This window comes from Ambystoma mexicanum, chromosome 3q (assembly GCF_040938575.1).
Source record: "Ambystoma mexicanum isolate Mex_15411 chromosome 3q, UKY_AmexF1_1, whole genome shotgun sequence".
NCBI lineage: Eukaryota > Metazoa > Chordata > Amphibia > Caudata > Ambystomatidae > Ambystoma > Ambystoma mexicanum.
The window spans coordinates 470932381-470958226 of NC_090926.1; the positions used below are offsets into that span (position 1 = coordinate 470932381).

Below are 25846 nucleotides of genomic sequence, written 5' to 3' on the forward strand. Positions count from 1 at the left end.
AAAACCCCGACAGTTCCAGGATACAACCGATAGTTCTCATGATTGTTTTAAGATCTCAGGAAGGGCGTCAGCCAGCCATTTCAAAATCTGTTGGACATCAGACGCTTCTATTTTCTTATCCAGCTGTATTTTGGGACAGGGTGCTGTAATCTCAGCAACGGCAACCTCTTCCTCCCGGCAGCTGGGGTCAATTTCGTTTAAATCAACATCCACATCCACATCTACTGATTTTAATTCCTCTTTATACTTTCTTAATAAATCTGCCGTGGCTGCAAATTTACAGTGGATGGCTGAGACGTTGGGATTCGGACCTTTCAGTGGTTCAATGAATTGGAAGTCATCTGAAATTAGTACCTGCAGTTGAAGGACAGAATATAATCTTATCAAAAACTCTGATCGCGATAGCCATTTATTAACCTTGCTCTAATATAGATTTTTAATAAGGCAAATTCGGCTTCCTTTCTTCTCTTTCTTGTTGATCAAAGTGCCTGTTACTTCAAGGGGTAGATCTTCCTGTACCGTCGGTTGACTGATTACCATGGCTGTATCTACTGCACTGCCATGGCTCGCCTCCGGCCCTTCCACGATCTCTGCACTTTCATCATGGTCCACTGTCGGTCCCTGTTCGGGGAGAAGCCAGCTGGTCAGGTATCCATCGCGAGTTGCCTTTCTTTTCTTGGCTCTCGCGGCTCTTTTCCTACTCTTCTTAGTAGTCATTCCCCTCTCTTTCATCTCTGTCGATGTTGGTTGTGTAACACTAATTTTTTTGCCCTTGTTTATTTTTCTTGCTAAACGCTTTTGTTTTATGGAGAAAAATGGATCAGGTCTGTCTGACTCCTCGTTGGTCTCCAAGTTATGTTGCTTATCCATCTCACTAGTAGCATGGATTGCCTCAGATAGGTTAGCCTCCACATCTTCAACCGAAATCGTTCTCTCCTTGTTTCCCCTGATGAGGATGTCCATATTGGCTAGGATCCGCCCCGACATTTTCAGCAAGATCTTAAGTGCGAACTGCAGCGAGGCTACCGATGCCTGAATCTCCGCTATTTCGGCTAACCCTGTACTAGATTTGTCGATGCGGTCTATTACTTCATCAGGGTCATCTTCCATTGAGGCTAACGCCAAATTAGGAGATGCTGGTCGATCTCTGACCATGGAAGACCCTGAAATTATGTCCATAGGTTTACCTGTCAATAGACAGCTACTGTTATTAAATCTCACTTCCGGTTGTGGTGTCATATTTCTCTGGATATTTAAGCAAAGGTCTAATAGTGAGTTATTATCAATGTCTTCAAAGTTAGATATACTCAATATAGGATTGTCCCGTTGGTCGAGTGCAACTTCTTCAATTATAGTTGAATTTATTTCACGAGGGGGGAAGAAAGAGGTAATCACACCTTGTTTGATCGGAGAGCTTTTTTTTGCTTTTATTTTAGGCATCAGGTTGTCCATCTCAGCCTTCTTGTTGGCAGGACCCCAGGCAACTGTTCTTGACTTGGTCTTCCTTAGGTTGTACACAGGATAATTAAGATTCTTGTCAGATTGCATTAGTGACGTCTCGAGTGGACTGTCTATGAGTGCCAGGACTACGCACTACGACAACTCACAGTTTGCAGGGTAACGCTCACTTTATCTTCCCACTAGCAGACTGTTATTGTACTATCTCTGGATCAAAGGCGTCAGCCCACAGTCTCCAGGTATTGTCCGCTTGGATTGATAGCCGAGGGCTAGCTATTCTAGTAGGTCCACCTAACTTAGCACTATTGGTGTGTTGCACTTATTATTGCTATACTGGGATAATTAGCCTCATGTGCTCAATGGGCGGAGTTCAGTGATTCTGCCTACTCTCTATATGTCTCCAAGGTTATGTGCAGACAGGCACAGCGTAACCAGACCCCACCAGTGGGCAGCCAGGCTCCAGGCTACTGCACCAGACAGCCAGCGTCGAGAAAGACGTGAGGGGCAGCAGGCTGCAGTCTTGACCGGAATGGACCTCAGCCAGACCAGCCAAATACGGCCGCGGGGACCCGCCCAGAAATCAATCTGGGCCCACAAACACTCCAAGCCCTCGTCCAGTCCACAACCCGGTGGGGCCGACCCCCACACTGCTCCCCAGCACGTCCAGGGAACTCACCACCACTCTACTGCGTCCCCCGAAGCTCCGCCGCTGCAGCTCCACGCCACCGTGGTGCTCGCCAGGCGACCAGGGCAGCACCTCAGTGGAGCCACCCAAGACCCTCAGCCCTCAGCCAAGCCGTACCGGCCACCCGGCCAGAACTCCGCTCCTCCGCTCTGCGTTTTGTTTCGGCCACCCGGCTCGGCTCGTCTGCCTCCTCGCTCCTCCGGAACTAGAGGAACTAGAGGAAAGGACCTCTATGGACGTATCAAGCCGCACCTCACGCTCGCACTCTGATGCGTACGCCAAGAGAGAGAGGCCGCCTCCGATACAAAACATAACACAACACAATATGCTTCGACCTTAAACCAAGTATGAACTCTTGTGGAAGTAAGGTGAGGCATTTCATGTGAAGAATCTTCCCAGTTTCACTTCCTCTAATGCGGTAGTAACTCATGGCAAGCAAGGAGGCCGTGCACACGCCTGGCGGCAAGGCTGTCTGCACAGAGGCTGCTCCCTGCAGAGTCACCACCGCGGAGCCTCTGGGAAATAGGCTCTGGTGCCCACATGCTTCTAACAGAAGTTCTGCCCCATTAACCTCATTGGGGGGCAGTCAATTAAATAGGCAGGTACTTGCCGGTCCCAAGTACTTGCACATCTTTCATTTAAAAGACATATAGCCCTCATTACAAGTATGGCGGTGCAGAAAATAATGTCGGGTAATGGAGAGGTAATGACGGTGGTAACTATGTTACCGTGCATTACAGCACTGCCATACTACAACTTTAGTGGTTAGGCGGAGGAAAACCCTCCAGTCAAATTGGAGGTAATTCTGCCGCCTTATGGCCAAAATCGGCGGAATTACCGCCAGTGGTAATTCTACCAAAATCCTCACAGAGTCCTCCATAAATGGGGACTAACACTGCAATACCGCCACTTGTAACCCAGCAGTAATTCCGCCAGGCCACGTAGTGGAAATGGCAATTCCATTTGGCAGTATCCCAGCAGATTTACCACTGGAATACCGCCAAACTTGTAATGAGGTCCATAGTACCTGCACTTGTCAGCGGAAAGCCAATACTTTTAAAGGGGGAATGCCAGCACTTCTGAACTTTAAGGAGACACTCTGGGAAAGGGAGTACTGCCCCTTCTGTATTCCCTTTTCACACACTGGTGAAGGGGTAACAAGGCTACCAAAAACTAACGACAATTGTGGTTAAGGGAACAACGCTGTACGGTTTTGTTGTACTGCACAAAGCTCAGAATTATTGTAGTCCAGAAATGTAAAAAAACACCATGGGTTCTAGGTAGAATGAGTGTGGAAACTGCAGTTATGGAATGAGAACATTCCAGTTACTGACATAGTTTGGCTTTTTGTCCAGCAGTGCTCACATTCCAGGGATGACTTTTCAGACATTATGACGTTTCAGGACAAAGGTAAGAGTCTCTCAGGGAAGAAGCAGACAGAGCTAGTGGAGTGCGGGGGAGTCGTTTCTAGGCGTTCATAGAAAATAATTATTTTCTAATTCAATTATTCAACGTAGAATGTAAAATACCATGTTTATGTAGCACATATCGTTAGCAGTTAGTAGGGTCATAAGCAACTTCCTATGTGGGAGATCAGGGAATAGTGGCTTATTAAGAAAAGAAAAAAAAATAATCAAAAATAAGGATTTGCCCAGGACCACCCATTCTGGACTAGTAGTGCTTAATCACGACTCAATCAATGCATGTCAAAACGTCAACACCGTTCAGAGAGTAATGCAATTCTTCACGAACGTTCAGGGGATATTTTTGTTACGTTTCCTCTTTTGATGAGATTCTATGCAGTAAAGCCCATCCAAGGGAGATTAAGCCACTGGGAGATTGCTACCAGCCTAGGGGAACCATGTTGGCTTTAGAAAAACGAAGGCCGCCCGTCACACCCTCAGGCATAAGACACATGAGCTTTGAAGGCACTGTGCACATTATTTTGTGGCGGATGCATAACCCGTTTAAGTGGTGGAATCCCAGCTTCTCCATCGGAGGTGACACAGGGCCATAATGGTTTGCCGATTCTCAAGTAAATGGAAGGTTTAATCAATGGCAAAAGGCCCCCTGCACCTGCAGATTCGGGTGCATTGTGGGGTGATCAACTGACCTATCAGGATCCTCATTGCCAAGGAAGCTCTAAATGCAGGCCAAGGGAACTCTGAAATGCAGGGGGCACCTCCGGGTTGGTGAATTTGAAGTTCTAGTGGTGAATCGGTTGCCAAACTACCAATCAGAAAGCAAGGCTGAATGGCTGGAAACCTCCGGATAACCGTGAGCTTATTTCCACTGTGAACCTTCCAGAATAGAGATGTGTTTAGAAATGTGCCTGCTTTTGCTGGAGCTCTGTTAGGGCTGCAGTCATCTAAGCACCGCACTGCATCGCTGAGCTGGAGGGGGAGGCTGGTTCCATCAGGTAGCAGCCTCACCGGGTTCCTGGGGGCATGGTAGGGTATCCCTGCAGGGTTGGAGGAGTACCTCGGTACGTGGCAAGAGGCCGTCCCAGCACGCCCTTGCCTTGCCCAATTCCGAGAAAAGTATCTCACTCTTGTAGCTGTTCGCATCTGCACTGTCAGTTTAGCATACTAGAAAGTGCCTCTCATAGCATACCAGAAAGTGCCTCTCATAGCACACCAGAAAGTGCCTCTCATAGCACACCAGAAAGTGCCTCTCATCGCACACCAGAAAGTGCCTCTCATCGCACACCAGAAAGTGCCTCTCATAGCACACCAGAAAGTGCCTCTCATCGCACCACCCCCTCTTTCAATACACTTCAATTAAGGAAGACCCAAAGATCACAAGTAGTGTAAAAGGCAGGCTGGGCCAAGAGTACCACCTTCCCTTCGTGACATGCGCATATCTCAAGGCTTCTGCTCATGTCCGAGGGACTGCGTGCTAAATCACACTCCTCCTGAGACATGGCCACAAATCAGAGTTTATTTAAGTCAGCCGCTCTACATGCTATTGTGTTCGTGTTCAACCACTTGGATCCCCCGTGCAGTTAGGACTGCATTGCCACTCGGGGCACCCACCTAGGAAGCCACAAAAGGCACCCAGGAGAGGTGCACATTGACCCTACAAACAAAGGTAATTCTGGCCTGAGTCCAAATAAGGGAGATTTATCATGGCACTTTGCCTGAGCTGGACTACATCCCTACACCCGCCCGGTATGTGGTGGCACACGGCGCATCTACTCGGAGGACGCTGGTTGGGAAAGCCACCTAGGACATCCTTGGATATATTTCAAGCAGTGCCTGAGGGATATGGTCCCATTTTGACTCCGCTGCTTGCTAGCACACGCCTAGCCATCAGTCTATTAGAGCTCTGCAGTTTGTTCAAACCCATAAACAAGGCAATGAATGCATGTGCCCTGCCCACCTGATTGAAGAAGCCCTTGACCACTTGTCTCTGCTTGAGGTTGGTCTCGCCATCCAAGTTGGCCGTCTCGATGTGGCATATGCCGTTCTGGTCGGAGGTGTATAGCAGCAGGATGTCTGCCGGGATGATCTCATTGCACACCAGCTTGATGAAGTCTCCGACGTGCACCTCGCGCCAGCACTTCTCCACGTAGCCATGTTCCGTTCTGTAACAGAAGGAAGAACAAGCAACATTAGTGACAAAGGAGAGGGTTCCTTTACACACAGACGCGGCCACCGGCCCCGCAATGACCAGAGATGCCATGGACAGTCCACAGAAGAATGGCTAAGCCCAGATAGTGGGGGCAGATCACCCCACACCACTACTCTGGTACCTTAACACTAGATACAAATGCAACTTGAGTACTCTGCCAACTGCTCATTGAGCTAAGCCATTCACCAATAGGATCAGCAATGATTTTAGGGGTACGTTTTAGTTGTTTGGGATTGAACAAAAAACTGAAATGCACCTGGCTGAAATATTTGCAGAGAAAACTTCTCTCGTGTTTATGTAACCTGCATGAGCAGAACAGACTGCTCCACTGCGTCTGATAGCAGAGAGATCCTTGCTTCTCTGCGCAGGGAGCACAATAACACCTCTTCTTGAGGCCGAAAACACCCCCTGCCGCAACTAACCTACTGCAAAGTACTTGGCTAACAGAGAGGTGCTCTATTACCCGGTCCCTTGAAGCTTCCTCCTACATACAATGGGACATATCTTAGGCGCTTTTCCTGCGCGGATCCAATCAGTGGTTGATGATCTCCAGCAGAGACATTATAATGCTGATCACCATAGAGGCATCCTTCACACGTGACTATTACACTGAATGGTGGCTTGCAGAAACTATGGCTAAATGTGGGGCAGCTGCCAACTAGAGACACACACCCACTCTAATATGACATTGACTTGTCCTTCAGATCAATTAAAGTGAGTGGACGACAGGTAACAACACATTTTTTGAATGTATTCGGACATTTTGCTGGCATTTGAAGAGGATGCATTTTCCTTTGTGTTGCTGCAAGCAGAACATCACTCGGTTGGATGGTCTAAGGAGGAGCATGCCTTTTCTGCATAGTCTGATTAGAGGATTATGTCTTTTCATTTGTGCTCTTATTAATAGGTTTTTTATCTGCTGATTTAATCTTTGTTCCTTTGGCTCCTTACTCCCCACTTTTTGCTTCAGGCTCCTTCCCATACCCCATTTTACTATTGACTTATCTGTTTGTTTGTTTTATTTGGTTGCTTTAAAGTGACCCACGTTGAATTTGCCCAGTGAAAAAGTATCTAACAATATAATAAAAGGCCAGATGCATATTTGTCGAATGCAGTAGCTTTGCCTGTTGTCACCACTAGAGGGAGCTGTTGCCTTAGGCTATATAGTGGTCCTATTGGGCTAATGAACACCTTCACTTTGGCCCATGTACACGGGCTCTTACACTAGTCAGAAAATACAATTCTCCTCTGAAGACTTGTCACTGTTGAAAATGTCCACTTTTGGTCCATATGAATCACTAGAAGAGGCTGACGCCCAATGAACATCAGGGGAATGTGAGGTCTTTAGGTGGGGGAGGGAAGCTTGAGTAATGTGGGTTTAACGTATGGCCTGTGAGGGAAGATTGGCATGTGAGGTAACTTGGGCTTACGATGCCAAAAGCAAAGTGCCATATTGGCCACCACTCCCTCACAATGGGACCACATTGCATGTATTATGGCCTAATCATAATAGGGGCATCCGTTTTGAGGGTCAGAGATCATGTGGCCTGACTGCTATACAGTGAGAACTTGCCTCATAACATGGGATAGTACTTCTGCAGAAAAAGCTTGCGTATACCTAAATTGAACCATACGAGTGAGGTGTGATTGGTAGATTGATTCACTGAAAGCTTCCACTGACGCTTTCATCACTCAAGTCATGTCTCAGGGACAATTCGAATAGAATTATCAATTCATTGGAGCTAGAAAATAATGCCCCAAGAGCATGGAAACATGCCCGATTCCACTGGAGAGATGCTTGTACAGTTTTTAATTGCATTCTAGGTTCATAGGAGATCCAGGACTACAAGCTCCGGAACGCTAAGAAAACAGGACTGGGCAAGCCTATTTTCAATGGACGGGGGCATGTTGGTATGTACGCAAGAAAAGGAGAAGGGATTACAAAAAGAAATCCCAGACAACCAACTTCTTGAGATCTTTCCCTGTTTGCCTTCCTGTTAATCACCCCCACTGCCGCTGTGACCGGTGGCCTGATCCTCATGAATCTCACAGGATTCCAGGCCCTTCTTCCGAGTCGATACCAGCACCAACCCCCCACTGTACGGTCCTTGCGTACCCCTGCGTGTGGCTCTGCATCCCACCCTCATCAAAAAACTAAGCACAAACTACTCTTCCTTTATCATAGATGGGAACTGCATACAAGTTGCCAAAGAAGTTAAAACATTAGGGATCTACCTTGATTCTACCCTATCATTTTCCAAACAGGTAAACTCCCTAGCTTCCTCGACAGCCTACACATGTAAGCTCATTAGAGCAGGAAAACAATTCCTTTCCCAGCACAGCTGTCTAACTTTAGCCAGAGCCCTTATCATCTCCAAACTAGATTATTGTAACGCACTGTACATAGGAGCCAATAAATCTATCATAAACAAAATCCAGATACAGCAAAACAAGGCCCTCCGAGCGGCACTGAACATCCCCAGGAGAGAACACATTACAGTAATAAGAAGGAAACACAAATGGCTCTCCACCCACGAGAAAATTAGACTCAAAACGGCATCTCTCACATACAAATCTCTACACAACAAAGCCCCCCAATACCTTAAGGACAGATTCACCAGAACACACCCCACAAGACAAACCAGACTTGCCTACACCAATCGCCTACAAGTACCACGCTTTAAACTGACCACCATAGGCGGAGCTAGCTTCCCAGTCAAAGCTGCTCAATTGTGGAACGAATTACCCACTACTGCGAGGCTAGAACACTCCTTTTCCAAATTCAGGCAAATTGTAATTAACTGGCTAACGACAGCAACTGCTAATTGAACCCATGATAATGCTCACGCCTGTTTGCTACACAGTATCTGCATCATACGATTGTAAACCTGTATTGTAAACTTGCACCTGTAACTGGTAATTTCTGTAACTGGTAATGTCTGTAACTTGTAACTGTAACCTGTAACCTATGCTCTAAGCTGTACATATTCTTACTTTTTGCGCCCTTATACTTCAGGGTCCGGTGCGCACAATAAATTCTAAACAAACAAACAAACAAACCCTTGATAGTCGCCTGCACCAGCACTTAGCCTGAGGTTCTCCTCCTTGGCTCCCCCTAGCACTTCTCTCCCGGGCCCTCCACCAGCATTTGTCCACTCCTCTACTCCCCCCTTCCTCCCTCCCTATCTCCTGCACTTCTCCTTGCTGCATTTGCATGTCCAAAGGCCACAAGGCCTAATAGGTCCATGACTGTATTTTACTGTTTTTGCCATTGTTATTATTCCCCCAGTTCCCTTCCCATTTAGTCTTGTGACGCTTTGAAAGACAATTATGTTGTAGAAGGCTTCTAACAAAAGCTCAATACAATTACATAAAAAAAAAACACCCATCACATACATGATTGTTCTATCTGCGTAATATCAAGCAAATATTACACTTTCTCATCTACCTACACAGAACACTTGTCATCACATCTCACCTCATGTTAAGAATAGACTACGCCAAGAGTATAAACCATGGAATGCCCAACTACCTCACCAAAAACTGCAATGGAGCCAGAAGGCAGCAGCACGACTCCGCTTAAGACTCAGCAAATGGGAACACATCACACAAGCACGAATATCTCTACACTGGCTACCAGTCAATACAAGGATCTATTCAAAAACGCTTTGCATTGTTCACATGGCAATCCACGGCCAACAAGCAGAATTCCTGGAAAAAAGACCAAAAAGAACACTGAGGTCTAACAATGCCAGACGTCTTCAACCCAAATGATACTCAATAATGAAACACGGTGGATCAGCTGTTTGAAACATCTCCACGAAACTCTGGAGCTCCCTCCCAATAGGAATACACACAATAGAGGAACACCGGACCTTCAGGAAAGCATGAAAAGCATGGCTTTTGGATTTGTCAACCTAACTTGCCAAGCCATGTCACATGGTCAAAGAGAAGCATGCAGCTTTAATGCAAAGAGGTACAGCACGAAGTACTGGGTCTTGGCTCGGGATGCCCAGGCCACGTGGCGAAGCAGATTGACCTACCAGTGAAAGAGAGACACGACATTGTCAACTATCAAACAATGTTTTCGGTTTTCTCAACTAACAACGGCACAACAAAGATTGAACCCTATAGCCTGGTAAGAGTAGCACCCCTTGAGCCCCACTAACCCTACCAGAACTCTGCATACACCTGCAAACACACCACACACCCACCAACTACACCACCATCATCATATGGTAACCCTCCCACTAACGAACCCACCTATTTCTCTTTTTTTCAGGTCTGCCTGAGCACCTGGAGACCATGGAAATGGCATGTTATCTTGCCTTAAATGGCAGCGGTGTGCGATATAAATCCCATTAACTTAATGTATAAAGAGCTACAGGCAGGGATGCAGCAGGGGTAATATTGGTTTGTGATAGCCTGGGTGATGGGAGTCCATTTATGCATGAAAGATGGGGTGCATTCAGATAAACCTATTTGCTGTTGGACATGTCTAAGCAGCCATTGTGTATGAACAATTCATGTTTTTTTATCTACTATGGAGAGAGAGGGAGAGAAAGAGAGAAAGAGAGAAAGAGAGAAAGAGAGAGAGGCAGAATCCTGTGCAGTTCCCTTGGGGACCACTGCAAGAAGATTAAGACTACAGGAGTAAGCAGTAAACCCAATTGGTAGCAGTCTGTACCACCCAGATTTACCTGGTAGCTGTGGCTGAGCAGTCAGACCTCTCTCAAGAAGAGTTAGGGAGTATACAGAGGATACACAATAGGGCCAAAAACACAGTAGAACAAGCAAACACTGACCAGAGCTTTGTATCAAAAAGTATATAATTATTTATTTAACACACACTTTAGAAAATACACTAGCACTATTAATCAAAAGCAAGTTCCAACACAATCAGAAAGGTATTTACACCTCCCTTAGCAATTACTAGACAAGACTAAGTTAAAACACCACTTTTTGTCAAAACAGAGGTGAGCGTGTAACTTAGATGGCACACCAATAATTAGGTTAAAGGGAGAGAAAAAGGCAGGTCATAAAAATAAAACAGTTCCCAACACTTTTAAGAGACAAAATCAAGTTACTGAAGGCAGGGTATACTGTAGAGCCAAAGTTCATAGGCCAGGCACACTTTGAATGGAGCAAGGTGAAATGTGCCCAAGATCACACGGTTTACCAATGCGTTGAAGTCTTTGTAGAAATGTTCAAAAGAGGTTGGGTGGTTCAAAAGACAAAGTTAGAAGGTCTGGGGGCCAACCCAGTTGGAAAGCCAAGGATTTAAGGGTCACCTTTAGCAATCTGAAGAAAGGGAGGCCAGGTAGAACACAGTACCGTAAAGAGTGAGGAAGCTCCAGCGGTGGCAGTTGTTCCTGGCAGCGGGTGCAGTTCATGGTTTCGACCAGGGGAAAAGAGGATCTTCTCGAGGAGGAAACTTGGAGTCATTGCACTGCCCAGGGAAGAAACCAGCTGCGGAGTTCGTCGGTGAAAAGGTGCGTTCCTGGTATTCGCGCTCAAAGTGGTGCAGCTTGGCTATCCGGCCGCCGGGGTGCTTGGCACGGGTGATTCGACCAAGAGACGTCCTGGAAGGCAAAATGGCAAACTGGTTGATCCCACCAGCTCAGAGGAAGAAGACTCTTTCAGCAGAAGATCTTCTCTTGTCGTCGGTAAAGTGGTGAGGTTGTTGCAGCAGGGCTCCACCGGTGGTGTCGTCCTTGCAGATGGCTCAGCTTCTTCCCTCTTTGGATTTCTTATGTCCCGTGGTGACTTCTGAAGTTCCAGTTGTAAAAGCCCTGTTTTTATGCAGAAAACCCCCCATTCAACAGCCTAGCTGTCACGCAAACATGCTAAGTGGTGAGCCGGGCGGCTCACCAATGGCCCAATGAGAATAGAGTGCGACTTGAGTTGCTAAGGCAATGCAGTCCAGGGTGTCAATTCCGCCACCCACACATCCTGTGGAACCCAGACAGAGTGGCACCAGTTGGAGGGCTTCTGTGGAACAAAGGGCCCGACCTTGGTTGGAGTTACAGAGACGGACACGAACGTCATTTTAGAAAAGAGTTCTGGCAAAAAGGCCCAACCGGTGATTTAATATTAAATAAATAAACCGGCGGTACCTTTAACATTGCACCAAAAAGTGGTGCGGTTAAAATCAATGGGAAAATCCCATAGGAAATATTCCGGTGGAATATTTTGCGTGGCAACCACTGCCACCAGCCAGAAACTCGACAAGGGGGGGACTGGACAGTGCCCCCTTGAAAACAGACCCAGGGGCAATCAAATTAACCCCTTCCAGTACTTCCACAATATGATGGTTTGTACTGGTTCTGTTCACAATCTTGGACTAGTAAAGTCAATGGTGACTTTACATGCCCTGGGAGACAATAGTCAGTCCCAGGGTATGGAGCCTATGTTTGGGGGTCACTATGACACCCCTGTGTTACTGCACTGAGGGTGCTGTGTAACACACACACTAAAAACAGATAATACCCTATGGAGTAAAAGACCCCATAAGCACACAAAAAGTGAAAGACATACCTCAAATCATGCCTACGAGTGGGAGGAAAAGAGTCTCACTCTTAGCAGGAGAAAAAAACAAACCCCAAAAATCCAGCAAAGCTGCTGAAGAGAGAGAGAGAGAGAGAGAGAGGGTGTGTGTGTGTGTTGTGTGTGTTGTGTGTGTTGTGTGTGAGAGAAAGAGAGAGAGAGATTTAACTTTGTATGGCATTGGGCTTAGGTCATTGACTTCAACCATGCCAGCACCCTCCTACATTTGATACTTGGCTAATATATTATTTTGTAACAAAAACATCAACACAAATTTGTACCCACCAGGGACCATACTTAGCTGCCTTGGTGACTGACCAAGAACAAAATATGCAACCCTAAATCTTCTCTCACATTCGAAGGGTGACCTCTACATTACTGGAGGAAGTCACCAGGGCTATGACGGGAAAAACATCTCATACCTATAGTGGTTATGCCCAGCCTTTTAGAACAGCACCTATGTAATGATCTTGCCGGAAGGGTTATAATCTGTTGCAAGGCTGATTTTATGATGCAGCCATATAAGGAATTGTAAATAATAACTATGTATTGCATTTGCCATGAGTGCTTTGAGCATTTCATAGAATGCCTGTGGGAGATAGGTAGATGTCCACGTTATCTCTAATGCCCGTGCCCTCACCTCTCTCATACTGGAAGAATAACAGGAAGACTTTGTGTATGACACCAGGTATTATCCCCACACCGCATGGGAGATATGAGCAAGGTTATGTACTCAGATAACCGTATTGAATGTACACTCACAGTGACATGGAGGATAGATGTCTGCATACACCATTGGACAAAGAAGAGCTGTAAGTGAAATCAGACAAGAGTAAAGTGACATTATAAAGAGAAGACACGAGTATGCACGGAAATAATATGCAAATACTTGAAGAATGAAGATGTAACTGAAGTAACAAAGTAAACATATATGCGAATACGAAGAAATTATACACACTGAGAAGATAAGTGAGAAGACAATTAGTAGATATATATATGCAGACACGCAAGGTAGATGAGACACATAGAAGCTTGCTGCAATAGAAAATATAACACGAGTAAAGCGGCCATGATGAAAAGATGGACGTCGACTCTGTATAAATAATAAGCAAGAAACCTTGAAGAAACAAGACCATGGCTGCAGAGCTGACAGACGCTGGAAAACAGCTTTGTGCCAGGAACAAGGAATATCTGTTTGGCTTAGGATCAAGGAAGCCACATCAAAAGGTAACTGCAAGGCACAAGATGGGTCAAAGAGGATAAGCTACATAACAATGACATATTTCTCTTAGATGAAGTAAAGGAGTGAACATTCTAAGTGCCAAATAAGGAACAATCAAAGATGCATAAAGCACATGCAAGACGGAGCAACCAAGTCTCCAGAGGCCAAGAGGAGTAATAGAACCCAGTACAATTGAATCAAATAGCACTACATAAAAGGTGGTGGAAGTCCCAAAAACAAGACCTATTCATTAAGCTCCGGACGAAGATAGTGATGTACCTTCACTCCCTTAAAAGTTCTGAGGAAGAGAACATTCAGCAAGGTCAACTACAGAGAATAAGCCTTGGTTTAGGGCCTAACTGATGAGAGATGGTAGGCGAATTGGCCAAGTGGGCAGTGGTCTGACGTTGTTCCCTGCACCTGGGTTTCGTTTTGCTTACATGCTGCTAATGAGCCGAATGTCCAAAGTTGGGAGAGAATGCCAACCAGTCATGAGGGCCTATGTAGCAATGCGCCATACATTGTTGCAGAAGCCGATCCACTGCTATTAATCTGTATTATACGTAGTTAGAGGTAGTTCAAGGCGTGCCTACCAGATAGAGGGCAGCCAATTATGTTACTAACATCTTAACGAAGTATAGGTAGATACGTTCCCTCAACCAATCCCTCCTTTCAATGTGTTTTTATTGTTTGCCACTTAGGATGACATCATAGCTCACGTACATCGAGGTATAAAGCCTTTGTGTACTTAAAATGTATTTGGGAGTGAGTGAGCTGCAATCTGTTTGTTCACCAGTTTTCCCTACTTTATTTGAGCTGATAATAAAGTGGTATTTTGCCATATTCTTTGAGTCTGCCCGGTTATTTGGGTCTGAGATCGTTTATTGATAATTCCATCTGGCACTTGGAATGCTCCAGATGCTACTGCACACTGGTACAGCTTACATTAGGGCACTTTGACCTGAGCTCCATACTATTTGTACAATTCATACAACAATGCCAATAACGCAAACTCGTTTCTGTAGGGTCTAAAAGAAAATAAAGAGCCTATATGTTTTCACTACACCCTAAAAGCGGCAAACCGGTTTCTGGTGAGTTGTCCCCCAAATCAAGGCAGAGAATGCAGAAATATACATGTTCATGAGGTAGGTCCACTAAAGGTTCCAGCTTTTACTGTGGGTTGCCCTTGGTGGGTATGGCATCGACCAAGGGCTTGGGCACAGAATAACGTGGAAGAGGTGACTATGGTGCCAACATGGCCCATTACAGAAATGGCCTACCGCCGCCTTTTTCAAGTTCCACAAGAACTCAATACAGTCGGGAAAGTTTATTTCACGGAGGACTCTTAACGGTGGATGTGGATGTTTGCTTCAACAGGAGACCCCTTTATCGAAGGCCCATTCAATTCCTAATTGAAACTGAAGGCAGTGCTAAAAGTGGCCCATTCAAATACGCTGGATCCTTTAATTGATTTTCCTTCAGATATTCCAAACCTGAAAGATTCCATATCACTGATAACCAATATCTGCGGCATTATCGCACCCGTTTGGGTAGCCTACAGCGCCGATTCCCTGTATGATATGCCATTTATAACGCGCCTATACACAAGTGTTTCAAGGCGCGATGAGGCAAGGGAGGGGGAACAGAGGGAAGACAGACACCGATCTTACTAGGACTGGTGACATTGAGATTGCGTAAAATACTGGGATGCAAAGGTACCATGGGCGCTAGGAGGACACGAGTCACTGTGGTGCGGATGAAGTGTGTAATCAGAAGGCTTTGCTGATGGGCCGCGCTCACAGTACCGTGATATCAGCGCATGAGCTTCTCTCACTGCCGGTGTGTTATTTACAAGAGCACAATATGCCAAGAGTTAACTTATTTTTACACCTGGGGCAAAGGTGCCTATCTAAATATAGTCACGGCTCATGCTGCAAAGGTACACCTGGACACGTGACAGGCGGAGGGTAGGTACGTGACAGGTAAGCCTCATCAGGAGGGCCTACTGAGCAATCGGTGTTGGAGCGGTGTTATTGACCTGCTCTACAAGGAAGAAGCTTACCTTTAGCTGCAGCTTTACAACTAGAAACGATGCCATAGACGCTGCCAGTACGTCCAGTGTTTGCAGGGAAAGGGCGGGTGCACGGTTGGGTTGGGTAGGCTCCCTACCAGGAGTGTGTAATATATCTGTGCCTTCATCTCATCTACCAATGTATCATGGCACCCACCCATGGCATTGCCCAGTGAGCAACACATGCTCAGTTTCTCGTCAAAGCGCTCCTCCTAGGCAAATCCTTTCCAATACAGCAGCACACACTGCACTGCCGGTTAGAAGTTCTAAAGGATGTTAATGTTAGACATTCCTGGAAATGAGCCACCTTTGGGTGCTCAACAAACAGGAAGCCAGCATGCACCAGAGTCGTTAGTGTTTAAGGGGGAAATAACTACCAACTCCAATAGCAAATCCTACCAACACGAGATGGCATTGGAGAGAGAAACCTCCAAGTTGCCCACCACTGCATCCCCACACCTGGCACGTTCATCTGCTGCGGTGGATACCACATCTCTCAGGAGGTGGCAAGGGGCACCTTTCTCCTACATTCCAATAGCCATGCTGAGGACAATCACTGTATTTTCGTCAGCAGCAAGAGCAGAAAACAGGATTCAAGCAATACAACGACTCCAGCTCCCAGCTGTAAAGCACATCATATATCTCGGAGGGGACCGCTATCCCGGCCCTCACTTTTTAGATGAGACCACATAGCTCAGTGAGATAATGACCAAACACTGTGCTTAGGCTTCCATGTGTATTAATGGGGACTACCACGCTAGATCTGATCTGTAGGATGAGATCCCACCCCACACAAGTGAAGTCAACTATCCCATCCCTTCACTGGTAAGAGGATACCACATATGTTGCTGGGGACATGCTACCTTAGCGGTGCTGTTTCTGCTGGATTGAATCATATTTGTTTGGGATGCCTCTAGCATGTTTTTGCTATGTGCTTGCACTAAGATATATTCTCAATGCTATGCCCTTTTGTGAAGTGCTACACTCAGTTAGGTTCGGCCTGCTACACTGTGTAATGTTACGCCATTTTATGTGCTTAAGGTGTACAAACATGTTGTGCAATGTCTTGTTCTGTTGGGATCAATGCGTTTCTTTTACAAAATTAATTGGGGCTTGGTGCACTGCTATAAAAGTAAAAATAAATAAATTGCACGTTAACTAGAATCTACCCGAGTGCTACTATTCTTACAGGCATTTGTATGTACTCACTCACTCTTTGGGGGTGGGGGGTATGAAGTTGTTTTCCTTTTCTACTAGCTGGTTAGGTCATGCTATATTAAGTTGAAGTTTCAGTATAATGTTTTGCTGTAAATGTCTAATGTTGAAGCTCTTTTAAGCAACTATAAAACAGCAGGCAGAACCCCCTAAACACGATAAAGGAAAAAAGGGAGACAGGGTAGTCCTGGAAATCTAATCTGTTAACTAGACCATACACTCCCATTCTGACCTAGAATTCGCATGATTTCTGCCCAGCCTCAGCTAAAAGCATTTCTGCCTCACAAATCAATGTAAACCATTCCCATAAAAGGTCCTAGCAGGACACGGGAACCTTCCTGGAAGGCCGGACTGGGCTACTGCTCCCAAGGAAGCCCTGGTCAATTTAGAACCCTCTTTTAAATGTGTCCACATTTCTTTCCAGCTTTCCCGGCTGTAGAGCCTGGCCATTTGTGGCCATTTGGGTGCTTAGCGGAGTGAGTAGAAAGGATTTGCACACTGTTTTCTTGGACCTGGCTTCAACATATTTTGGCTCAGCATGACACTGCGAAAGGCTCAAAGTCTGACCACTGCTGAGCCATAGACAGGGTCTGCCTCCTTAAGCATCTCACACAGAAGCACAAGCCTGGGGTTTTGCAAACAAATCCTTTTGGGAACCATGACATAAGTGAGGAAAGCCCCAAAAATATTCAGGCTTGTTTTTGCTAGTTTTTCAGGGAGTGCTTTTCTTCAATCTGATTTCTGGCATGCAACCCCTTCCACATGTTTGTTGGGGGTCTAGGAAAGAAAGTAATTAAAATGGATTTGCCGTCTGTGTCTTGGGCATGGCTTCAACATTCCTTGGCTCACCATGAGATAAGTACATTTCAGTCTTACCACCTGGTTTGGTCAAACATCTGGCTCCAGCAGTCTCTCCTTTCGGTTCTGTGCTCCAAAGATTACAGGTAAGTCCTACAATAAATGTGGTCCAATTGTACACTTGGCTCCTCCACCATTTTCCTTCTCAGGCCTTCCTGAGCATCTTGTCTATCCCTCATCCCCACCCCTCCCTATCTACATGTCTTCTTTTCTCCTCCCTCCCAATATTGAATGTCCCATCATATTCCTCCCTCTCTAACAGGCAGAAGTGCTTCAATGTCATAATCTATTGCAGGATGCACTATACAAATGCCAGATAACATAACATGGTTCAGAAGATACAAACCTCAATGTGCGCACTTATGTTTCCATACAAAATAAAAAAGAGCATCTTTAAAAAGAGACATCCAGTCTATTGTCTCATCTGTTGGAGGAAGGCGTCTCCACGCGCAAATCTGCCACACCCGACAACTCAGAGCAGCTCTTGCCCTCTACTATCCCAGTACCTGATTGTAGAACCCAAGGTAAGGTTGGGGAAAAAGTGGCAGCGAAGGACATGTACACGTTTGATACCAGAACACTAAACATTCCCTCGAAGCAACACTCATTGGATAGCTCCAAGTATTCCCCATATCACTTGGATAAAACAAATCACTTGGTCCTCAACTATAGGCAAACAATCACAACCATTTGTTGCCTAAAAACTGATAACCTATCGTTCTGAGATCAATCGTTTATGCAAAAACCTTTAGGAGTCTTACACATTACTGGGAAGGGAGGACTAGAGATCATCAGACTGGCACAAAGGGAAAGGAGACAAACATGAAACACCCTGCAGCCTCACCCAACAAACCTCAACTATCCTGTTGAGTGGGGCTGCGGAGGTCTAGTCATAATTAAGTGAAAGAGGAAACCACCATTCAAAGAACATGTGATATGCTATTTTATGTTATGTTACAGGAATTTATACCGCCTGCCGCTGCCATTTCTGTGGAACATGAAGAACCATCACTGGAGGCCAAGAAACCATGCTTGAGTGCCCACTGGCATGATGGTGTGTGACTGAATCTACATAACCTCAGGTAATTCGCTATCTAAATCTTCACTCTCTTTTTCCACCTCTCCAATCTAGCTTTTGTCCTTCTCACTCTACAGAGACTGCTCTTTTACTTCTCCAACTCTCTTCTGTCTGTTCGTCATTCTAAGTTTTCTTCTATTTTCATTCTTCTTAATCTGTCTGCAGCATTCAATACTGTAGATCACTCTTCTTCCATGTTCTCTTTCCACTCCGAGTATTTCTGGGTCTTCTCTTGAATGTTTCTCTGCCCATCTTTCCCAAGGAACCTTCTCTGTAACCTGGGCCATTCCCTTCCTTAATTTCCTCTTCTATGCCACTCTCTACTTGTGGTGTTCCCCATGGGTCTAACCTCTCTCCCTGGCTCTTCAACCACTACCTGGAACCTCTTGCCTACTGCATCGCTACTTTCTGCTCCAATTTTCAATGTTTTGCGGGTGGCACTCAGCTCTCTGTCAGGCTTCCCCCAGCCACCTCTGCTTCTTCTCTCATACCAGACTGACTGGTCTCAATTCAGGAATGGTGTGCCGCCAATGATCTTTGCCTTAATGCCAGTAAGACTGTGATCCTCCTCATTGGGACACCCGCTCCCTCCTTTCCTCTCCCTCTCTGGCCGACCACTCTGGGCCCTCTTCCTGGTGTCATCTTCAGCTCCACCCTCTCCTTCTTGCCTCACATCTCTGACATCTCTAAGAAGTCAAACTATCCGCTGCACCTCCTCAGAAGTATTCTTCCTTTTCTCATTTTCCCCCAGAAGCTCACTGTCTCCAGAGCTGTGGTCCTCCCTAGGCTGGACTATTGCAACAGCCGCTGTCAAAATCTTCCTGCCTCTACTCTTCGACCTTTACAACTTATCCATAACAGGACTGCAAAACTTGTCCTTGGCCTGAAGCCCAGGAATTGAATCTCTCCAGCTCTGAAATCTTTTCACTGGCTCCCATTGGCTGCAAGGATCAAGATCAAGACCCTCTGCATCATCCACAAGGCTTTCTGGGGTGTGGGAATGCTCTACCTCCAACTTTCTCTCCCAAAACATATTCCTTCTCGAGCTCTCTGCTCATTCACCTCAAACTCTCTGAGGGTCAGATGCTTCCCCACGCAGAGAGTTGGGGGTAGATCTATCTCCTTGGCTGGGCCCTCCCTCTGGAACAACCTCCCTGCCTCTCTCAAACTTGAGCAGAACCACTTGCGTTTCCGGAAGTAACTCAAGACCTTTCTTTTCGCATCTGCTTTCTCTCCCTCTCCCCTGCTGATACACCCGACAGCTCCGCGCACTGGTCACCTGGTAACCCTCTGAACTCAGACCCAGGCTCCTAAATGTCTAGTTGTCCACGCACTGCCGTCGGGCTCCCCAGCACTTAAGGGTCTGTATCTGCAACCCCACAGTCCCTTCTTTATGCATTTATGAGCCACCCGCTGGCTGCACTTGTGAGTTAACTGCACTTCCCCCTTCCCTTCCCTCGCTTCCCTTCCCTTCCCTTACCCCCTGGCACTTCTCCCCTTCCCTCTTCCCCGCACGTGCGCAATCTGAATGACACAAGGCCTAGTAAGATCGTTATTTTATCCTCCCTTTGTTTCCCCCTCCTTGTCATGTCGCACCTAGAAACACTTGTATACAGACGCGTTATAAATGCCACATCATGTCATTGTGCCGATGCCAGGGCTATCCATACCTTGGTCTGTGAGAGAATAGAAAAGGGCAATAGTAGTGGGTAACTGGAGAGTACGGTTAAACACACATGAAAAGATGTGCCTAGAAAAAAGTAGCGACTAGAAACAGTTGCGTACAGGCGCGTTATAAATGCTGCATCATACCATATATGGTGTCCCTCAAGGCTCTGTAGTTGGCCACCTCATTTTTTCGCTTTATACTGCCCCTCTTTCTGCACTTATTTCCTCAGTCAATCTTTCCTTTCTTCTGTATGCGAATGATGCTCAAATCTTTCTCTCCTTTTCTTATTTGGACTCTGTTTTGCATTCCACTGTTTCAAACTGTCTTTCTACTATTCAAAATTGGATGTCCTCTCATGTTATCCCCGCCAATCCTTCTAAGGCTGAGGTTCTGTGCTTTCCTGCCTCATCTATTCCCCCTGCACTTCCTCCTCCATCTCTTTCCTTTCCTCCCTCCTATTTGCCTTTTTCTTCATCTTTGTGTAACTTGGGTTTTATTTTTGATCTTTTGCTTTCACTCCACATCTCTTCTATAGCTCGTTCTTGCAGTTATGTACTCTGCAACATTCGTCGTGCTTGCCCCTACTTTTCTTTTCATGCTACGAAACTTCTCTTTTTAAACTTCTCTCGTATTGACTACTGTTCATCTCTTCTGCTTGGTCTTCCTACCTTGTCATCTTCTCCCCCTTCACTCGGACTAAGATTCTTCGATTCATCTTTTTCTCTACCCTCTTGCTCCTCTATTATATCGTCTCTACTTTCTATTTTATTACTACCTTTTGAATCCTGTCTTCTTTATCATTTTCTTTCAATTGTCTTTAAAAGCACCCATGGTTTAGCCCCGCCTTATATTTCTTCATTCGTCTCATTCTGTGTTCCCTCCTGCTCTCTCAGATCTCAGAATCGATTTCTTCTTACTGTTCCTAAACTTCCCTGTCCCTCTTCTTGTTTTCGTTCCTTTGTCCTTTTAGCTCCTAAGCATTGTAACTCTCTTTCCCCGTCCCTTTGCTCTGCTACATTTCTTCGTATTATTCAAGGTAATCAGAAAGTTCATGTTGTATCTTCCCTTTCCACTTCTTTTGGCTTTTCCCCTCTTCCGTTTTACTCGTGTTGCATTATCATGTTATTGTACCGCCTTTCTTTATATATTCTGTACAGCGCTTTTGGTGGAAAATGCTTTATTCATTTAATAAAAGGAAATGAACGAACCGGTGCCGTGCCTTCAATGCCGCCCGCCCCGCTGAACCAACCTTGTAAAAACATGCAAAAAATGTCCCCGCCCACTGTCTAAAACAGCTGCAAGGCCTTTCTCCACAGCGCTCGCACAGTGATAGGAAACTCCTTGCCCCCGAGTCAAAAAGCGGGTAAGACGACGTCCAGCAACACGACAGTCCATCCTCCTCGTCACTGACATATCAGACTTGCACAAGGGCCTGGACACGGCCGGTTCAAGAAAACATAGCATCGTTAAGAACAGCAGAAACGGCTTGACCTGAAACGTGGCTACTCCAAGAACTGCGTCATGGCCAAAAACAAATAGGCTTACGCAATTAACTAGATACTTTGAAATATTGATAGAAGTTCAACCCTGCCAGACCGTTCTAATCTTCATTGTCTTTGACTGCTGCGCCCTCTCAGGCTGTGGTTGGGCCACTGTGTCCGTCTCGTGGTGTAGAAAGTGCGTTTCCTTTAGCAAATAAACGTTTCAAAGACATTTCACGTCGAGCATTTCAGTCTGGCTGAGGGATTCAGTTCCGGGTCGTGTTCGGGTCTGTTGACTGTATTTACCAGAAACCCCTCCTCATCTCTAAAGTCATGTGGGCATTAAGCGAGGGCACCTTCCTCACGCCCGGCTCGTAACACGTGATCCTAAAAGAAGTTAACATGAGCAGTGCGAGTCACACATTCAAAGGACCAATTAAAAGAGGTATCAACTGCGGCATGAGTCACATGAGGCAGACGGGCCAAGACTTTCCGAACCGGAAGCAGTGAGGGGTCGACATTTTTACTACTTTGAACCAGGATGATAATCTCCTCTAATTAAAGACACTTCAAAAGACGCCGGATGTTGAAAGACCACTTTTTTCTGTCCTACGATCCATAATGATGGGGGCAAGAACTGCCCATTCCTTTTTGTTATTCGGTTTGATTTTAGGAGAGCACTCATATGGTGCCTTCAAGCCGCCCGGGCGCTTAAGGGCACTACAGCATTCTGGGATGACAGAAAAAGGTAGGGTTCAAATGGGCACCAGAACGCCAACATGCATAAAGCCCTAGTAGGACTGTGCTGGACGCCCAGGCCCTCGGCGCCTGAATGGGGGATCAGTGAAGATCCAAAGTCCCAAACGCCAGGCTATATACATTCAGGGTGGGTGTTAATATTTGTAAGCTCATCATTGATTTCAATGTACCTGCTTCCCCTGCCAGGATTCTCTAACCTGTCAGTTTCTTCTTTGGGGGCTGAGGGGGGGGGGGTAGGCCTTGCTGTTAAAACATTAGCGGGCATGATAGCGGGCATGATCTGATCTGTTGGGCCCAAATGATGGAACTGCTGCAACTTGCCTTTGAAGGCCTTTAGCCGCAGTGGATCTGACCTGACTCCTGTGTGAAATGCATTGAGCGGACCTGGACGCCTGAAAGGAACACAATGCAATGCATTATGATACACAGATAAGTTATTTGGCTCAAAGGTCAGAGTCCTTCCCACTGTACCCATAGAGAGCGTCCCAAGAGCTCAAAGGGCAAAAAAAAGAATTGGTGGCAAAACGACGGTATACCGTCTCTGGCAAAATGCAGTAGTCAGCAGCCTCTGGTGAAGCAGCAGCAGCCTCTGGTGAAGCAGCAGCAGCCGCCTCTGGTGAAGAAGCAGCAGCCGCCTCTGGTGAAGCAGCAGCCGCCTCTGGTGAAGCAGCAGCCTCTGGTGAAGCAGCAGCCTCTGGTGAAGCAGCAGCAGGCTCTCTGTACTTTGCCAGAGCCACCTACTGCTTAAAGGTGCACTCTATAATTAGCCCTAGGGTGTAGGAAGAGGAAGAAAAAACACCTCCATTGTAGTCTAAAGTTACAGCTCAACAATACCAGAGCCTCCCAATGGCGTGCACCAGGCTTGAGACTGCGCAAGTTAATCTGTCAGGCGGGCACCCTCCCACACCCGAGAGGATAAGGGATGACCTGGGCTCACATCAAATATGGGGCAGGGCACACAAAAACACAGGAATCAGAGAAGTGGCGTGAGGTTACAGGGCAACATCTGCATCAGGCCCGCATGGGGGAAAAAAGGCAGATATGGATCCCCCTGGGTGCATAGTATGGAAAACATCCCCACAAAAAAGCTGTGGAGCAGAGGGGAGTATCAGACATAATGGGAGGGGCAGTGCCCACTTGTTCACCCTCATGCCTAATGTTAGGGACGAGATTCTGCTCAGAACGGATATTCCAGGAGACACGTTGTATGAACGCGTGCACCGTTTCTCAACTTAAAAAGAAAATACCAAAAACGTTATGGCTGCCATGGATCGGTGAGTAGGGACTACACGTAGTCCCTTTACCCTCTCCATGGTGGCAAGTTGCGCCTCAAGATGTCCATGTCGCTGGCAAGGTACATGGAAGTAGATGGTAAGGGGGATGGGGGAGGGGTGGAATGTGTGGGAAAGGGGGAGGAATGTGGGGGGGTCGGTATGCAGGGTACGGGGGGGCACTTACCTCATTATCCAGTGGCGAAATATGGCAGCCTCAACTCTGAAGAGGCCCAGAGCTGGGGCTTTACCATGTGGTAAAGCCCCCTTTCTGGGCCTACTCTTTGGCTGAGAGGCCAAGACCACACCCCCGCCGGGTACTAATTAACCTTCTTAACTAGGATGGAGACAAGAATTGTTTCTTACATGCTTACGTTTAAAATAGGAGAAGCAGAGCTTTCTCTTTGGAAGTATGTTTGTTAACTTCAACAGGGGCCAGGAGACCACATGCCACACAGTAATTGGGGAAGAGCGACCAAGAACACTGATGAGTGCTATGCCTAATATATCATAAGGCGACCTTGCTAAACCATAACAAAAACTTCTTAAACGGTATTTGGGCTCACCCCCTGTGTAGTGTGATGAATTCCCCCATTTGACCTTAAGGTCTCTGTGAGAATGGCCCGGGGACTGGGAACCCTCACACGCTATATTATGTGGGGCCTGGTAGTAGAGGGAGGATACACTAGTCCCTGCCACAACACTGAGGGCCTGGAGCGTGGCATGGGACTGCCACATTGCGCCCCCAACAGCCGCAGGCCCTTTTAAGAATCAAACTCAGGTTTTGATAAGGAAATCTTCAGGCTGTGTGCCCAAAAACCTGCAGTACTTGGCTCTGATATAGATGCATGTACAGTTTACCCAGACCCATGGCCATCAGAACAGGTTCTCCATGCCAGCACAGCATCAGTCATGAAGCCACACTCAGAACTCTATGCTTCTGCCCATGGAGTTCAATGCTGGTGGGCCGCGCCGCATGCACGAGCCAGCGCATACCAAGATAACGGACCAACCTTTCAAGAGAATGAGTAAAGGCACATTTGATAACCATAGCAGACGCAGAAACCATTCCCTACACGTGAACAGTTACTATACTCAGATGAAAGTCTGCGGCCTAAGCCTGGAGTCTAAGGGGAGGGAAGAAACCCCTCTAGAAAACCTGCATAGCAATGTAGTAGTGGCAGAGTGTTGCCACTACTCCAAGAGAGTAGTTGGAGAAGAGCAGTGGGAGATGCAGGAGGAGGTGGTGCTGAAAAAGCTGGTGGTAAAGGAGGAGGCTTGGGTGCAGGAGGACTGGGCAATGGAAAACCCAAGGCTGCGAGACTGGTGGAGAAATTGGAAGAAAAAGGAGAGGCAGCTGGAGAATAGGAGAGGAAACACAAAAAGCTGGGGTGTGGGTGGGGGTGTGTTGGAGACACACGGTCAGAATCAGTAACATAACATAATCCTATATGCGTGGTGCAGCGTCGAGTAGACGTCAGCCAGCTGGAGGTCTGCCTTGAGGAATTAATGTCATACTCATTTGGGTGATATTTTGAGGTGCTTCTGGCGCCCCTATATAGTGAATGTAGAAAGGTAACTTCTGTACTCTTAGGCAGGTTCAACACTAAAGCTCTATTCTAAGTCACATCAAGCTGTTACAATAGGAACACATGCAGGGACACCACTGAGTCCCATCACCCAGGCTGGCTTAGCTGCAACTGACACTAAGCAGAACCATGCCATACACTCACAGGACAACATTCCACACCAGCACTCCAACATTCTCTCAACTCATGCAAGTACAGACAAGCACTATACAACGTATCTCCTTCCCTTACAAACAACGCACACACACACACACAACTGTACATTGCAACAGTGAGCAGACAGCACTGGCGCTGTTCTGCTTGCGTCTAAT

General features: G+C 46.5%; 1 protein-coding gene across 2 annotated transcripts in view; it reads right to left on the minus strand.

Annotated features, from left to right (window-relative positions):
• The window catches only part of ATP10B (ATPase phospholipid transporting 10B (putative)), a 620207-nt gene that overhangs the window by 88550 nt on the left and 505811 nt on the right, over nt 1-25846 (minus strand). For both annotated transcript variants that reach the window (XM_069654269.1, XM_069654270.1), the window contains one exon: nt 5525-5729. In XM_069654269.1, coding sequence (XP_069510370.1) covers nt 5525-5729 — 205 coding nt within the window. The remainder of the gene's footprint in view (nt 1-5524; nt 5730-25846) is intronic.